Consider the following 18,211-nt stretch of genomic DNA (forward strand, 5'->3'; position numbering starts at 1 on the left):
GGAAGCATAGCACACACAAGTCCCAGTCAGTTATAAGTGAACGGTTAATCATTATGAAGTATGAGGATACTAATTAAAAATGAAAAAACAACAACTGTATATGTATATTATAATGACAAAGAAAATAAATGTCTAACAATTAAAAATCTAGGAAAATAAGTTTTAATGCGTGCAAGCGTGCAAAGCCTATGGTTAATTACATTTACTAATTCATTAGCTTAAGTTATTTCGGAATTTGAAACTAGATACAATGTCAGACGACAACGTCTTAGGTAGGTTTCACTTACCGTTGAACCAACTTCACAAGTTTCTGGCACAAGGACTGGATGAACCAGGAGCCTCGGTCCTCGACTCTTATAGAGGTATAGGAGGCAGTGGTAGCAGTGCAAGTGAGGAAATCTGCCGTGGTGGGTATCCACTCACTCGCCTCCACAGTGTCGCTGCAGAGGTCCCCAGTGCTGCTGGGTCCGTACGTCTGGGTGTGGTCCCCAGTGCTGCTGGGTCCGTCCGTCTGGGTGTGGTCCCCAGTGCCACTGGGTCCGTCAGTTTGGTCGCTGACCTCTGGGCGGGCGGGTCTGTTGTCCAGGACGGGGACCGCCTGCTCATTCTGGTTGCCCTGGCAGGCCTGGATGAAGAACAGCTTGGGCTTCCCTCTCAGAGAGGCGCACCGCACCCCATTCAGGAAGTCAGCGAGCTCCTTCAGCCGGACCACCTCCCCGTCCACCCCGTACACGCCGCCCTCCAGGCCGTGGCTCAGGACGACGCAAGCCACGCATTCCATCCAACTGTGGTCCCTGCTGGCCAGCTCCCGCATGGAGGAGAGCATCTGGTCTCTGGTGAGGTCCCGCACCACCTCCACCTGGAAGCCCAGCCAGGTGAACACACTCCTCAGGCTCTCTGCAGGGACACACACACACACACACACACACACACACACACACACACACACACATACTCACACACACACACACACACACACACACACACACACACACACACACACACACACACACACACACACACACACACACACACACACACACACACACACCAGGGATGAATCTTTGCAAATAGATAACAATAGATATAAATATTACATGATAGTAAAAAATGGTAAAAGATGAGTGTATGTACTGTATAATACTGAATAATCCATAAAAAAGCAGAATCTGGACTAAGACTGAGACTATAAATTTGGTATTAGCATAGCATGGGCCTACCTTCATCAATGTCTGTCCCCATCCGTTGACCTAGGTTCCGACTGGAACGGCTGAAGTCAAAGTTGTTGACGATCAAGCAGTAGCCTTTCGGTTGAGCCTTCATGGGATATGGTGTATCCTAGAAACACCAAGCTGCATGAGATGAGGCTCCATATGACACCAGAGGTCGAAACCGGACTGTAATGTTGTGTAACCATTAGAAGTACTGAACCTCTTCCTCTTCCTCTGTTGCTTGAGGGAGTTGTGGAGCAGACTCAGGGGTGTTGGTTTCACTGGAGGACACAGCGTGCATATGGCTCTCATTCTCTGTAACAAAGGTGACAAAATGAAAAGAAGACACACACATCACTCTAGGGTTGGCTACGAAAAAGCCAACCATCAGGTGAGACAGAGACTTTGCATTATGATAAAGTAAAGGACCAAGTGCTAGAATTGGTCGGTAACCCTCCCCATCTAATTATAAGAATCATTATATCAACATTTCATGAATACCAAAAGAGGTGCATTTTCTGTTTATGTCAAGTTGTCATGACAGAGACATCCTATGGTAACACCATCCTGGTTAATGTCAAGTTGTAATTATAAAGACATCCCAAACAAATGTAATGTCAACTTGTCATGACCAAGACGGCTCCTGGTAATGTCACTTTGATAAATGTCAACTTGTCATAATCAAGACAACCCATACAATGTCAGCTTGTCATAAAAAAAACCCGAATGACATTTAATGACAGAAGTCCTAAACGTTTATGACATGTTTATACCGTTTATGACAAGTTCATGACGGTGTCATGACATGTAGATACCTTCAAATAAAGTGTCAACAAACCTTTTCATTGTGGAAACCTTTGTGAACTCTGATCAGTAGGATCGGTTTAGAGCAGCTATGAGATGCGCCTTGCGCTTTCTATAATAATCCTACTATCCAATTGAAACTCCAACAATGATCCAAAGAACATAAGACCACAAAGAACAACTTTACCGTTGGACCTCTGGAACTGGTTTAGGAATCTTTCCAATAGATTTGGTAACTCCTCGCCGGTCCAATAATCTAGAGTTTGCCATAGAAAGGAACATGTGTCATGAGTCTTACAATGCAAACCACCAAACAATTTCAAATTGTGTACATTACTTATCTTCGTTGATTGTACGTTAGGGTACAATTGTATGTTAGGGTACAATCAACGAAATAACCTAACATTAAATGTAAAATAACATTAATTTACATTTATTTTGCCGACGCTTTGGTCCAAAGCGACCAACAGTAATTGTTGTCAACCAAGAAGATACAATGAGGGCGCCCCCAACACATTGCGCTGGCCCTAAGTATCGTGTTAAATCAAAGTCCTTACCGACTGTCTGCCTGCCTACGTGTGCTGCATTTGGGTCCTCTCCCGACCAGTTACAAATATAGTGCTAATATTATGATATAAATAGAGATTACATATTTCTTGTCTCATCACATGCTATGAAAGCCGACTATTGTTATGCTGCTTGCAATGGCTATTGAACTAACATATTCAGTCCAATGGCAAAAGCTTCCTCCAGATCGAGCAACCACCAAGTCTTCAAAGTAAGACGCTGTAATATTGTTTGAGTCCTCATATAATGGTTTAATCTGTGTTTCCTTCATAGGAGATTACCAGCGGAGTTATTGTGGATTTTATGTTCAAGTATTTGGGTGACACCTAGTGGCCAAACTTGATCCAAATCTATTGACGTCTAAACAAGCGGCGACTATCCCGTGGTCGTGTGCGGACCCGCGGCGATGTAGCGCCCGCTATGGAGGGTGACGGGCGGAATGGGTCTCTGCTCCTTTTCTTGATAAAAGAGAGAAGGATGGCTGCTCCATCCAGTCTTGCCTGTAGTCTGCTATCACCTGATTTCTGAAAGGTATTAAACTCTTTGTGTCGAAAACACTGCATGAGCTTGGTGTCTGGCTGAGCCACTTGTCCAAGTAGCACAGCGTAGTGAGCTAGATTGCTAATGACCTATCGTTTCAATACATTAAGCCTCTACTGCATTACTGGATTACTGTTTTCGTGTGTTTCTCTGAAGTTAGAGGGTAAGGCCATATGACGCCATCGACATGTAACCGACGGCAACAGACCATCACTGTAAAGTAAACTATGGATATCTCTGGGTTTGAACATTGTTGGAAACATTTTGGATTATGCAAGTAGACAGCTCAGCAGAATATATAACATAGTATATTGAATGCGTAAATGTTACATATTAGTCCTATAATATATGAGGGATTTTCTTATAGACGGGTTGCATGGATATTTTAACTGATGAATGTTGGATTGCATCAGAGACCAGGAGGGTTTTTAGTGGAACAGCCAGTTAAGACTGCTTCATTGTGCTACTTTTACATCAAGTCTTTTGTAGAATAATATGATACATGTAGTCATGTACCCTGTTTCTTTTGTCCTCTAGAACCACACACACACAACACGCACGCACAGGGTTAGAAATCTAAGAATGACCTAAGAAGAAACATTTTATTCAACCAATTTGAAAAAGGTATTTACGACATGATTTACCTTCAAACCAAAAACAAATTTTCATCCCAGGCTTTGAGTCCCCCCCACTCTGTGTGTGTGTGTGTGTGTGTGTGTGTGTGTGTGTGTGTGTGTGTGTGTGTGTGTGTGTGTGTGTGTGTGTGTGTGTGTGTGTGTGTGTGTGTGTGTGTGTGTGTGTGTGTGTGTGTGTGTGTGTGGTACGTTACCTGTCAATAACAGACAAGCCTCGAACGGTAGGTCCTCCAGGTCTTCCAGGCCTCTCAGCAGGTCCTGAGCTGTGGCCTCTCCTGGTGGTCTTTGGCCCCTCCACCGCACCAACATCTTGTATTTCTGGATGGCCACATCCGTCTGTCTGTCTGCCTGGATGCAGTCCAGATCTGTGATGCTCAGCTCCAGGTGGATGGCCACCAGCTCCCACTCCTGTCCCAGCATTTTAGCCACCTTCATGAGCTGCTTATTGGACAGATTGCGCCCTGCGGAGCGGGTTTCATCGTCTCTGGCTATAAACAAAGACAATCCACACATAGGCAGGTCAGATGATGTACCACTCAACAAAAATGTAGATATTACCACTTATGAAAATGGGGGGGGAAAATTTTCATAAGTGGGGAAATGGGTGTGAGGGGTTAAGGTGAGGCTAAAAAACTGAACCAAACTATAAAAGGCAGTGTTTCCCCCAGCACTTTGTGGTTAAGGCGGCCGCCTTAACAATAGGGCCCCGCCTTGACTACCAATGTATAGAAAAGAAGAATATATTTTTTTATAGATATTTTTTTCATTATGCATTAACAAAGTAGAAAACTCTCGTAGGGGAAGAAAACATACTTCCATCAGGCATGAAAAATAAAGATAAATAATGCATCGGTAATACTGTTCACAACAATGGTCGTGCCATAAAGCTTTTGGAATGGACTTGAAACGGAGACAAAACCTCCGCCCCCCCCCCTCCGCCCCCCCGCTCCTTGACTAGCTTGAGTCAGACATTTTCTGGGGGAAACACGGTCAGCCTTTAGATGAATTTGGGGGCCCCAAGCGCATTAAGATGCGCCCTGGACAGGACTTCCGAGCGGGGGAGGGGGGGTATCGCGTTGTCCTGTGTACTACAGTGAGTTTCAATGCGCACTAACAATCCCCCGTCCCCTCCCTTGCCCGTTCCATTTGGGAACATGTTTGGTAAACATGTTTTATTACACTTGTTTCATATAATTTAATTAAGAGTGCCACCAGTTTCTTTAAAAAGTACATTCATGGTAACAACTCACCCACACCAGCAGGAGAAGAGATCAGACCCAGGGTGGAGCATAAGTCAGGGTCTCTACTCTTCATACTTTCAATCATTATCCGACTTGCTTTCTCCCCTTTCCTGATAACCATGTCGATCAGACACCCTGCCATGTCCCTTTTGATCTTCCCCTTCTCCATCACAGAGTCTTTGTCCTCAGTACTGAACACTTTCTGCTGCAAAAGGTCATCCAGGAGACCTCTGATAACTGAGATTTTAACTGTCTTCACAAATTCAGAATGGATCCTTTGAAGCTCCCCTGGAAGAGAAATCAAAAGGCAATATAAAATGACGACGTGCAAACACGATAGTTCAGGCAGGGTGTTCAACACATAGTCCTGAATTGTGGACCACAGAATTTAAGCGACATTGATAAACTCTTCTTGACCTCTGTATATTTTAAACCGTTCGTCCTACCACCTTGTCCCCCACAACATATCTCATCAATAAGATGTTTGTTTGCTAGACTTGGTTTAATCAAAATATGCTACATTAAGTTAACTTTTCCATAAGAATCAGCAGTTTCTCGTTATATAGTAATTCAAGTGAGATGCGGTCGGTGAGGTGTTCTGTCTCGGGCCAGCTCGGTCAAACGTTGTCCGTTGTCTGTGCTCTTAATGTAACCTATATGTTTGGGGGCCTACTATTTGGCCCAATGTTTTAAGTACAGGTAGGTAGGTGTGTACTGCTATGCATTAATATTTATATTTATCTGTACATAGACCATACAGCAAAGGTACTTAATAAGTAAAACACAAATTGTAGTAGGCTGGGCTAGGGCGAACCTACAAACCTCTAACAAGCCTATGAAAGGTTTCCGGTCAAATCAGCATTTTTAGAAGAAAATATGTAACATGTTCTCAGAGGAGCCAAGGATCACAGCAAAACCCTTACCTCTGTTTTGTGTCCTTGGCTTTGCCACCGTCTTATTGGATATATGTCCTACGATATGAAAAAGGATCGTCAGTCAGTCTTACGATGTCAACCATACACCTTCCAAGTGTAAAGTTTTATTCCACCCAAATGTAATCCCAAGTGGACGATAATGAATCACTGGATCCCGGTGGACTAAAGGACAAAGAAGCTCCCCTCTTGTCAAAACAAAGATGGTACCGACCGTTTCTTTAAAAAGTACATTCATGGTAACAACTCACCCACACCAGCAGGAGAAGAGATCAGACCCAGGGTGGAGCAGAAGTAAGGGTCCCTCATAATCATACTATCGATCATCATCTGACTTGTTCTCTCCCCTCTCGCCATCACCATGTCGATCAGACAACGTGCTCTGTCTGCTCTTTTTCTGTAGTCCATTATATTAATCTTTTCCTCAGTACTGAACACGTGCTGCTGCCAAAGATCATCCAGGAGACCTTTGATAAGTGGGATTGGAACTCTCTGCACAAATTCAGAACGGATCCTTTGAAGTTCCCCTGGAAGAGAAATCCAAAGGCATTGATTAATCTCTTCTTAACCTCTGTCAATATTAAACCGTTTGTCGTACCACCTTGTCCCCCACAACATATCTCATCAATAAGATGTTTTTTTTGCTAGACTTGGTATCGTCAAAATATCCCACATTAAGTCCACTTTTCACAAGAATATGTACTGTAGTTTGTCGTTATATAGTTATACTCAGAAGTGAGATACGGTCGGTGAGGTGTTCTGTCTTGGGCCAGCTCGGTCAAACGTTGTCCGTTGTCTGTGCTCTTAATGAAGCTTATATCATCAATGTTTGGGGGCCTACTACTAGTTTGCCCACTGTTTTAAGTACAGGTAGGTAGGTATGTACTGCTATGCATTTATAAGGTGTAAAACAAATCTGGGCTTTGACTCCAATAAAATTCGAATATCAAAAAATAAATCAAAATTCGAACGAATATTAGGCAGCCCATAATATTCAAACCTGTTATGGGCAGGCTAAGAGGGAGAGACGTCGGAGAACCTGACGCAGTCTATTCATAATATTGTAATGACCACGGAAGAGGCAGTGAATGAAGTATTGATTAGACACCTAATTTATTAGAAACCTAATAAACCGTTGGAACACGCAAGACTGGTAACCATAGCAACGCGGTAAACAAACTTCGCAAAGCCCCATCCAGGTCTTACTGATAGATAGATAGATATATACTTTATTAATCCCGGGGGAAATTCAAGTATCCAGTAGCAGCCGAAAACACACATAAAAACAGTGCAGATGGATGTGCAAAAATACAGATATAAACAAATATAAATAAATAAAATGTCCATTGTTGTAATCTATTGTCCTCCCTGCCTTTACTGGGAGCTGTTGTACAGTCTGATGGCCAGGGGGACGAAAGAGTTTTTTAGTCTATTAGTGGAGCTGGACTGGGACAGCAGTCGGCCACTGAAAACACTCCTCTGCCTGGTGAAGGTGTCATGCAGAGGGTGGTGGATGTTGTCCAGGATGGACAGCAGTTTGTCAAGGGTCCTTCTCTCTGCCACTGTCACCAGAGAGTCCAGCTCTGTGCCCACTACTGAGCCAGCACTCCTCACCAGTCTGTCCATTCGACCAGCGTCTCTCCTCCTGCTGCTTCCTCCCCAGCAAACCACAGCATAAAAGAGCACGCTGGCCACCACAGACTGGTAAAACATCTGCAGTAGTTTTTTGCAGATGTTGAAGGACCCCAGCCTTCTCAGGAAGTACAGACGGCTCTGCCCTTTCCTGTATAAAGCTTCCATATTTGCTGTCCAGTCCAGCTTGTCATCCAGCTGCAGTCCCAGATATTTATAGGTCCTGACCACCTCCACATCGACCCCCTCGATGGACACGGGTAGGAGATGTGGTTTCTTCCTTCTGAAGTCCATCACCATCTCCTTGGTCTTGGAGGAGTTCAGCTGCAGATGGTTGGACCTGCACCACCTCACAAAGTCCTCAACCAGGCTCCTGTACTCCCCCTCCCTTCCATCCTTGATACAGCCAACTATCGCAGTGTCGTCTGAGTATTTCTGCACATGGCAGAGCCCAGAGTTATGCTGGAAGTCGGATGTATACAAGGTGAAGAGGACGGGAGAGAGCACGGTGCCTTGTGGTGCTCCGGTGCTGCTGACCACACTGTCTGACGTGCAGCCCTTCAGTCTGACATACTGTTGTCTCTCTGTAAGGTAGTCCGTAATCCATGTAACCAGGAGTGGGTCCACTCTCATCTCTGTCAGCTTGTCTCTCAGCAGGAGCGGCCGGATGGTGTTGAAGGCGCTGGAGAAATCAAAAAACGCGATCCTCACAGCGCCGCTCTCCCTGTCCAGATGAGAGTGGGCCCTATGGAGCAGATAGAGGATGGCATCCTCCACGCCCACCTTCTCCTGGTATCCAAACTGCAGTGGATCTAGTGCGTGGTGAACCTGGGGTCTAAGGACATGGAGCAACAGCCGCTCAAATGTCTTCATAATGTGTGATGTCAGTGCTACTGGTCTGAAGTCACCCGGCTCCCTGGGGTGTTTTTTCTTAGGAACCGGGATGAGACATGAAGTCTTCCAGAGCACTGGGACCCTCCCCAGCTGCAGGCTCAGGTTGAAGACATGCTGGAGTGGCTCCCCCAGTTCAGCAGAACAGGCTTTAAGCATCCTTGGACACACTCTGTCCGGGCCTGCTGCTTTCCTTGGATGAAGCCTCCTCAGCTCTCTGCTCACCTGATCCTTGGTGATGGTGGTGTGGAGGGGGGTTGAACTGTCCATGGGTGTGGAGGGTGGGGGTGGGGGTGGTCTGCAGTCTGAGGTGGTGGAATTTGGGGAGGTGATGGACATGGTGTGGGTGTGAAGTGGACCATCGCTGGTTGTGGGAGCTGGAGTGTCAAACCTGTTAAAAAACAGGTTTAGCTGGTTTGCTCTTCCAGCATCCCCCTCTCCTGTGATGCTGCCCTTCTTCTTGCAGCCTGTGATGGTTTTCATGCCATCCCAGACCTCCCTCATGTTGTTATGCTGCAGCTTCTGTTCTACCTTCCTTCTGTATTCCTCCTTCGCCTCTCTCAGTTGGACCTTGAGTTCCACCTGTATGCGCTTCAGCTCGTCTCTGTCACCTTCCTTGAATGCCCTCTTCTTCCTGTTCAGGATGTCCTTGACATTACTGGTGATCCAGGGCTTGTTGTTGGGGAAGCAGCGTACTGTTTTGATAGGGACCACAACGTCCATACAGAAGTTCAGGTAGTCAGTAGTGCAGTGTGTGACCCCCTCTATGTCCTCACCATGTGCTCCCTGCAGCACGCTCCAGTCAGTACATTCAAAGCAGTCCCTCAGAGCCTCTGCTGCTTCAGGAGACCATTTCCTGAAGGAGCGTTTGGTCGTAGACTGTCTCTGGATCTGTGCTTTGTACTGTGGCAAGAGCAGGACCAGGTTATGGTCAGACTTTCCCAGTGGGGGCAGAGGAGTGGCAGTGTAAGCTTCCCTCACGTTGGCATACAGGAGGTCTAATGTCCTGTTCTTCCTGGTGGGGCAGCTTACAAACTGGTGAAAGTCTGGCAATGTGGAGTCCAGTATCACATGGTTGAAATCCCCGGAGACAGCGATGAATGCGTCTGGGTGTTGTGTTTGCAGTCTCGCGATTGTTGAATGTATGACGTCACACGCGGTCTCTGCGTGCGCCCGCGGAGGGATGTAAACAACAACAGCGATGACGTGGGAGAACTCTCTTGGTATGTAGTACGGTCTGAGACCTACCGCAAGCAGCTCGATGTCTCGGTCGCACACGATTTCCTTCACCGTAACATGCCCCTGGTTGCACCATCTGTTGTTGATAAACAGCGCGAGTCCCCCTCCTTTGCTTTTGCCGCTGCGTCCACAGTCTCGGTCCGCTCTCACTGTGGTGAATCCAGGTAGATCCACATTAGCGTCCGGGATGTTCTGGGTTAGCCAGGTTTCAGAGAGGCAAAGTAAGCTGCACTCCCTGAACGTCTTGTCCGTCCTCACAAGGGCAGCCAGCTCGTCCGTCTTGTTGGTCAAACAGTTCACATTCCCCATCACTATCGACGGAACCGAGGGCTTGTACTTCTACCGCTTAGCCGCTAGCCTAGCCTTCACCTTCGCTCCGGCTCTGCAGCCTCGGCGCCTCCTCCTCAGCTCCGCAGGTATGGGGTGGAAAAAGCCGTTACGTCCCATTGTTTGGAGCGAAAGCAGTTTGCTGTCCATGACAAGTCAGTGTATCCATATAATATCTATAGATCTACACATATAAATAGTTTATAAAGTTAAAAGTTTATAAAAACACACTTAAATTACTAAAAACAACGCAACACGCACGGAGCTACTGGATAAGCGTCCTACTCGCGTCGGCGCCATGGCAACGAAGGCATTTAGTGGTCAAAATATTAAGAATAAATATTAGAATATTAATAAACAAACAAACTTCGAATATGATTATTGGGCAAAAGTCAAAGCCCTACTGTACATAGACCATACACCAGAAATACTTAATATTATAGTCTTACATCAACTGTAGGCTGATTGTTTGTTAATAATTCTAAAACCCCCCGTCAGGCACAGTGTTGGAGTAACGTGTTGCAAAAGTAATGCATTACTGTAATGCATTACTTTTTGCTGAAACACGGTAATGTAAGGCATTACAAAAAAATGTATACATATATATTTTACTCTCCATATCAACAGTAGGGCTAGAACGGAGCGAAAAGACTACAACCAGCCTGCCTTTCCGTTTCTGGTCAACGTGCACTGAGTGTTCCAACAGAAATCAAATAAAACATGACAGAAACTGTATTTCACTACGATTCTTGATTTGGAACATCAACAAACACCACTAACCACTCGGTGAGTTGCTCAAACGAACGTTTAGGGTTGTTTTAAGGACCAATTTGTGAATACCCATAGCCAGCCATTGTGTAACAGGCAGGGGCGATTCGATATGAGCCAAATACCCCACTATGACGCCCACCCGCCTGTGTGTGTGTGGGTGAAGTACGTTACCGCTTAATGACAGAGGAGTATTGTCCGGTAGGTCCTTCAGGTCTTCCAGACCTTCCAGCAGGTCCTGTGCTGTGGCCTTTCCTGGTGGTCTTCGGCGCTTCCACAGCACCAACATCTTCAGCTTCTGCATGGCCACAGATCTATGTTCTGCCTTGATGTCCTCCAGATCTTGGTTCTTCAGCCCCAGTCGGAGGGCCGCCTGCTCCCACTCCTGTCCCAGCGTTTGGGCCACCTCCAGGAGCTGCTTATCAGACAGATTCTGCCCTGCGGAGCGGGTTTTTGTAGAAGCCGACAGTAGCTCAGTTAAGCTCTGCTGGTATCGGCCTCCAGATAGTTTTTTAGTGTTTGATGATTGCATATTATTATGTTTTATATTTGTTGAATGTTGCAGGACAAAATATGATGCATGCTTTATTTCTGAGGATTTCATTATCGACAGTGTTTGACCTATTCAGTTCTAAGATTTAATTATAAAACATTTATTTAGTTTGTTTGCTTAATATATATATTTCCTTAAATAACATGATTATTTGATATTTATTTGCTCGTTTGGATTATAAATTAAAGTTAATTGAAATGATGGGGCAGCTGTGGCGCACCGGGTGTCTAACCTATAGATAGAGGTAGGAGGGAATAGGTAAGACGGCCACTGGGAAGGGTCATGGTTCTTTACCAGCTGTACCAGAGAGACAAAGGAGATGAGGCGACAGGTTCCCAGTCAGGCACATTTGTTTTGTTTGCTTGTAACACCAGAAAATAAACCTTCAGAAACCCCAAAATCCCGACTGGACAGTTGACTCGTTACCCACACTGCGTAAGATTCGTCCCCCCTGTTGCTCAGTTTGATATCTTTATATTCCAGTTATTGTTTTATTGAGGAAAAATCGCCACTACAGACGGGTTACATGGTTATTTTAACCTATGAATTTTAGATTGCATCTCCCTGAGATTACTACTTATAAACATAAAGGTTCAAGGGTTTGTTCAAAATTGCACAAAAACCCAAATTAATTCTCCACATGACCTGGACAGGATATTCATGTAAACCTACAGCCTACATTAAGTACACTGTTAACATATGCAACATGACTATCATGTATCATGTTTGTCATGTTTCATAGAATTTATCATGAAATTGAGTGAAAACACTTCAGCTGTAATCCACCAAAACAGGCTGCAGTGTGATCATTTGCAAATTAGTGCTCCAGTTTAAGCAGTCAGTCAATCAGTCACTCAGCATTACTGTTTGGGGAATCCTCGTGCAGTGGTGGAATAAACCATTCTGCGTCTTCTATAAGGGGTGACAGTGAGCCTCCACTAATTATTTATAAACAGAGTTCAGTTACTTGAACATTTTATTCAGCCAATTTAAAGTTAGTTAAGACATTATTAACCCCATTGGGGCCCTGGGTACCCAGTCCTCCTTCCCCCCCACTATGACGCCCACCCGTGTGTGTTTGGGTGAAGTACGTTACCTGACAATAACAGACGAGTCTCGACCGGTAGGTCCTCCAGGTCTTCCAGACCTTCCAGCAGGTCCAGAGCTGTGGCCTCTCCTGGTGGTCTTCGGCGCTTCCACAGCACCAACATCTTCTGCTTCTGCATGGCCACAGGTCTATGTTCTGCCTTGATGTCGTCCAGATCTTTGGTCTCCAGCCCCAGGTGGAAGGCCGCTTGCTCCCACTCCTGTCCCAGCGTTTCGGCCACCTTCAGGAGCTGCTTCTCGGACAGATCCGGCCCTGCGGAGCTGGTTTCAGTGATGCTGTCTGGAAAAACTAGAAGCCCATGGTAGCTCAGTTAAGCTCTGCTGGTATCGGCCTCCAGATAGTTTTTTAGTGATTGTTTGATGATTGCATTTTATTATGTTTTATATTTGTTGAATGTTGCAGGACAAAATATGATGCATGCTTTATATCGGAGGGTTTCATTATAGACGTGTTTGAGCTATTCAGTTATAAGATTTAATTATAAAACATTTATTTAGTTTGTTTGCTTAATATATATTTGCTTGAATAATATGATTATTTGATATTTGTTTGCTTGTTTGGATTATAAATTAAAGTTAATTAAAATGATGGGCCAGCTGTGGCGCACCGGGTGTCTAACCTATAGAGGTAGGAGGGAATAGGTAAGACATGCGTCAGTTTGTGCAGTGACGTGCACCGCCCACTGCACCAACCGCGCATTTGCCATTACCTCAGAGATCAGCAACATGGCGACTTTGAGCACTGCTACCACTGTTTCCCTGTGAGTTCAGCTAGCCCAAAATTCAGTTAAGTCTTTGCTTACAAATCCCTTCGAAAGAAGAACATTTGCAGAAAAATTGCAAGTAAAATAACTCAGACCAGAAAAGCCAGAATTGAACATAACCCAACAAGCAAGAGAAAAGGATAGAGCCTACAAGAGAAGTTTTTCAAGAGTTTGGTTCAGGCTTGGCTAACTATGCCAATGCAATTTTTGAAAACAATCAGGGGGCGACGAAATGTGGAGAGGGGGCGTTACTCGCAGTGTTTTTTTTAATCCACATGCTGATATTAAGTTGTTTCGTTACTTTTATCATGTATATATTATGTAGGGCTGTCAAATTAACGAGCTAATTTCTCGAAATTGGTCCAAAAAAGTCGGGTCGTCTTATATTCGGGGTCTAGTATTCAGAGCGCAGCAGACAAATGTGATAAGTTACTTTGATATTTATTGCTGTACTGACTACAAGTACACAAATAATTAGGCTACCTGATTTTACTGTATAGGTTTGGAAACTATGCATGATTGAGACGCATAGCCGCCACTTTTTAAAGGTGATGATAATTGTATGCAGTCCATTGTTAATTGCAATAGCAAGACTTTGACTCAATATCATAATTTTCAAAGACAAAAAAAATTATGCCACCACTTTGATACAATGGTATAATGAAATATTTATTTTGATTGATGAAGTTTATATCAAAAGGTTTTTATTTGACAGCAAACATCACAACTTCAGAGACACGTTGCACAAACTCAACTCGGCACAAAGCTGCCCAATGCAATTACTAATTTAAAACAGACAGCACAGTGTGTGTGTGTGTGTGTGTGTGTGTGTGTGTGTGTGTGTGTGTGTGTGTGTGTGTGTGTGTGTGTGTGTGTGTGTGTGTGTGTGTGTGTGTGTGTGTGTGTGTGTGTGTGTGTGTGTGTGTGTGTGTGTGTGTGTGTGTGTGGCAGGCCAAAGAGGAAGCTCTTACTTGTTAATACGCTGTTATTAGACTGTTTGTGTTTCTGCAGACCGGATCATGTTTTCTTTTGGTAATATGGAGTTAAATCAAACTTTCATGGAACATGGTTTTATAATTACCTTGTCTATACTTACATTATTTGGTCGTCTATAATCTACTAATATATAGGCCTATATATATCGTGATGTTATGTGGTGCAGAGTCACTAATACGTTTTGCACTCTAGACACGGCAAACACATGTTCATGATCCCTTCTCAGGGGGCATACGAAACCTCTCAGCCCCAGGGCCCAATGGCAGGTTAAGGCAGGCCTGCACGCGTTCATATACAATTCCTCTCCTTTTGCTTCATAGATATTGTAGCGCCGGTGTTGTGCCGAATTTCAACCCCCCCGCATATTACGACCCCCCTTCGCGTGAACGCGCATTCGCTTATTGTCAACGCCCCATACTTTCATTTAGTTCGAGGCGCTCTTCCTTCCGACAATATTTGTCTAAATTAGTGTTTATATTCCATCACAACATCACAAGTTGAGCAACTTATCACAGAAAGCGATGGCATATTTTAGATTGTAAGTTTGAAGACGAACACATCGCAATGGAACCTCCGACGGCGACGACCCATGTACGCTACAACATTCACGATAATGAACTACGAGAGCACTTACATACGTAATAGTTCAAAGTAATAAATGTATGCATTATGTTATTTACTCATTAATTTTGACAACCTCTTGGTAGCCTACCCTGGAAAGCACATTGAACTGTGACTGATCCAAAACTAAGGAAATCCTTTACTAGGTAGGCCTACAGACTCAGTGAGCACAGCCTCGCCTTCGAGAGAGTGAAGGATATTGGATATATATTGAATATATCCAATATATATTTTCAATATATTGAATATATACTGTACTGTATATACTGGATATATTCAATATCCAGCCAATTTAGCCTGCCATATTCATCACCCATCTCCTATTTCTTGTTTGCAAAGTCTGAGAAACGTATTGACGGTCGAGTGTTGAGTGTTAGGCCTACTGAAAAGACAACATTTTCTTCATTATGAAGTCTTCGGCTTTGAACTTAGGTGACCATTCTCCAATTATCACGAAAGTTTAGGTGAGTGACAGCTCACAGGCCTGTGGTGGGCCATCTCGCTACGACATCCAGCTGTGGAAACGGACGTGTCGCGGTACGAGACGAAGGAGGCTGTATGTCACTGCCTGGACCGATCTGCACACTGACGCCTTGCACAGGCCCTGGCCATCTCCTACCACCTGCAGGAAGCTCCCTGTGGCGTAGAATCGGAGGGCGGCCAAGAGCTTGCGGTGTGAGCGCAAAGCTCCTCCTTGTAGCACGTCTGAGGTCTTGCCTGATCGCCCCAAGCAGCTGTCTGATGGCCTCCCTGGGCAGCCTGTAGCGCTGTATGACTGCGCGTTTCTAGAGGCCTTACCCTTTTTCCGGAGGGTCTTTTATAGCCAATCAAATGATCAATCAAGGAAACTTTATGCGGAATCAGATTAAGTCGGCTCTCTTTGCTGTGCAAAGCATGTTTCAGAAATCAGCCCATTAAGATAAATGTAGTTGTCACACAAGCTATTTTAAATTTTTTGTCATATGGAATTATTTCAGGGGGGAAATGCCGTGAAACGCACAGTGCATTCAGGATTAGGACTGATATATGTCGTCTTAAGCCTAATCAATTGTGTTTTAATGTCTTTAGCATTCATATAATTGCAGTCTATTTTTTTCGTAGGCTACTCTGCTGTTGTCCTTGATGGGGAGATATTTTAACCCTTTTTAACACAATTTTCCTGCGACATTCCTGCGTCTCCCCCTCCTACGGAGCCCATTTCAGCACCGTGTCAGTAGACAGTTACAATCCTACGACGTCGTGAGTGCAGCGAATGCGCGTTCACGTTAAGAGGAGTTTCGGGAAACGCGACAAAGAAATTATCGATGGTTCGAAAGAACCATCGGGAGAATGATCTTACGAGCGAAGATCCATCGATATCGGGAAACGGGGCCCTGGACTATACTATGTATCCCCACATCACGACTCACTACAATGGGTGCCCGGTCATTCAGCTGTTCAGCACCCAGGCTCTGGAACTCCCTTCCCCCAAACATAAAGCAGTCAGACACCATTACAACCTTCAAGTCACAACTCAAAAATCACCTGTTCAAACTCGCACACAACGTCTAACTGATCACTCTTTTGATTGTTTGTTTGTTTTGTTTTGTCTTGTTTTTGTTTAATTTATTTCTTATTTATTATGTTTATTTAGGCCTATTTATTTTTTCCACAATGTCTTGTTTTTTTTAAACGATTTATGATGACTATATGCTCTGTAAGGTGAAAGGATAAAGAAGCCGTTGCTCTGGTTCGTGTTAGGCCTTTATCAAAATATAGAGTGGGCAGGGCTTATTGAGAAAACCCGTTCCTAGTTACAACTCACCCACACGATCAGTAGGGCTGGGAGGAAGGATCAGTCCCAGTGTGAGGTTTAGTTCCCGGTCCCTCTCCAACATACAATCAATCATCGCCAGACTTGCTCTCTCCCCTTTCCCCATCACCATGTCGATCAGACACCGAGCCCGGTCCGTTCTGATCGTCTGGTCCTCCATCACAGTGTCCTTGTCTTCGGTACTCAACACTTTGCACTGCCAAAGGTCATCCAGCAGACCTTTCAAAGCTGGGAGTCCGACTCTCTCCACAAATCCCTTACGGATCCTTCTTAGGTCTGAAAAATAATGCAAAAGGCAATATAAAATGTATAATGCTGTAGTCAATATCAATTCGTCTTTGGCCTGTTTTAAAAACAAATAGCCCCCTAGGCCTAAATACAAAGATCAAAATGAACGACTCCGTTGGTCGTGAGTGTGTAGAAAGACGCTGATAACTTGGTTCAGGTTCCTCGTTTTCTCACATGAGCCTGCTCTCTTCTTACTCTCCTGTCTCATCTACTTCTTATTAAAGGCCTATTGCAGTGTTTGATATCGAGCCAGCTGCTTGAAGTGGAATAAAGTATAAAGAAACTGCTCCCGCTGCGTCCACCTGTCGAGCAGCAGAAGAAACGGAACCTGATCGCCCAAATCTCTCAAGTTCAAATACATTGCCGAATTTGAACCCCTATCATATATGGCAACCACGGTAACATACAGCAAAGTGTGCAACATAAAAAAAAACACATGAATAATCTATAGATGGTATGTAAAACAAGGCCTACCTTCCATCGCTTACTTGGCTTCTCACCTCTTCGATTTAACTTTCGTTTTGAAGCTTCCTCATTCTGGACGATAAGTGAGATCAGGATTCTTGGAAACCACGCCTTGTTTCACTTAGAAGCCCGCCAAGCAGCAAACCGACCAATCACCACCCATCACCTGTAGTCTTCTGGAGGCGTCCTATCCTTATTAGGTCCATGGTCCGAGCGGAGCAACACAGACGGACATTTATCTATTCAGGGGAGGCCGTTAATAATAATAATAATAATAATACATTTAATTTAGAGGCGCCTTTCAAGACACCCAAGGTCACCTTACAGAGCATATAGTCATCATACATTTTTTAAAAAACAAGACATTGTGGAAAAATAACTAAATAAATAAACATAAGCAATAAGAAATAAATAAAACAAAAACAAGACAAAACAAAACAAAAAAACAATCAAAACAGTGATCAGTTAGACGTTGTGTGCGAGTTTGAACAGGTGAGTTTTGAGTTTTGACTTGAAGGTTGTAATGGTGTCTGACTGTTTTATGTGTGGGGGGAGGGAGTTCCAGAGCCTGGGTGCTGAACAGCTGAATGACCGGGCACCCATTGTAGTGAGTCGTGATGTGGGGATACATAGTAGTCCAGCAGAGGTTGAGCGGAGGGAGCGGGAGGGAGTGTATTCTTGGAGGAGGTCGCAGAGATAACTGGGGGCTAGGTTGTGGAGAGCTTTGTAGGTGAGGAGTAGGGTTTTGTATTGGATACGGTAGTGTACTGGGAGCCAGTGAAGTTGAATGAGGACAGGGGTGATGTGGTCAGATGAT

The 18,211-nt window shown here is 44.6% G+C and overlaps 1 protein-coding gene across 1 annotated transcript in view; it reads right to left on the minus strand.

Moving 5' to 3' along the window:
• The window catches only part of LOC132473959 (uncharacterized), a 121,269-nt gene that overhangs the window by 2,014 nt on the left and 101,044 nt on the right, over positions 1 to 18,211 (minus strand). The window contains exons 15-23 of the mRNA XM_060074360.1: positions 16,633 to 16,917; positions 12,437 to 12,736; positions 10,962 to 11,225; positions 5,008 to 5,286; positions 3,952 to 4,245; positions 2,203 to 2,271; positions 1,432 to 1,526; positions 1,221 to 1,338; positions 288 to 897 (exon numbers count right to left, since the gene is read on the minus strand). Coding sequence (XP_059930343.1) covers positions 288 to 897; positions 1,221 to 1,338; positions 1,432 to 1,526; positions 2,203 to 2,271; positions 3,952 to 4,245; positions 5,008 to 5,286; positions 10,962 to 11,225; positions 12,437 to 12,736; positions 16,633 to 16,917 — 2,314 coding nt within the window. The remainder of the gene's footprint in view (positions 1 to 287; positions 898 to 1,220; positions 1,339 to 1,431; positions 1,527 to 2,202; positions 2,272 to 3,951; positions 4,246 to 5,007; positions 5,287 to 10,961; positions 11,226 to 12,436; positions 12,737 to 16,632; positions 16,918 to 18,211) is intronic.

This window comes from Gadus macrocephalus, chromosome 16 (assembly GCF_031168955.1).
Source record: "Gadus macrocephalus chromosome 16, ASM3116895v1".
NCBI classification, from domain to species: domain Eukaryota; kingdom Metazoa; phylum Chordata; class Actinopteri; order Gadiformes; family Gadidae; genus Gadus; species Gadus macrocephalus.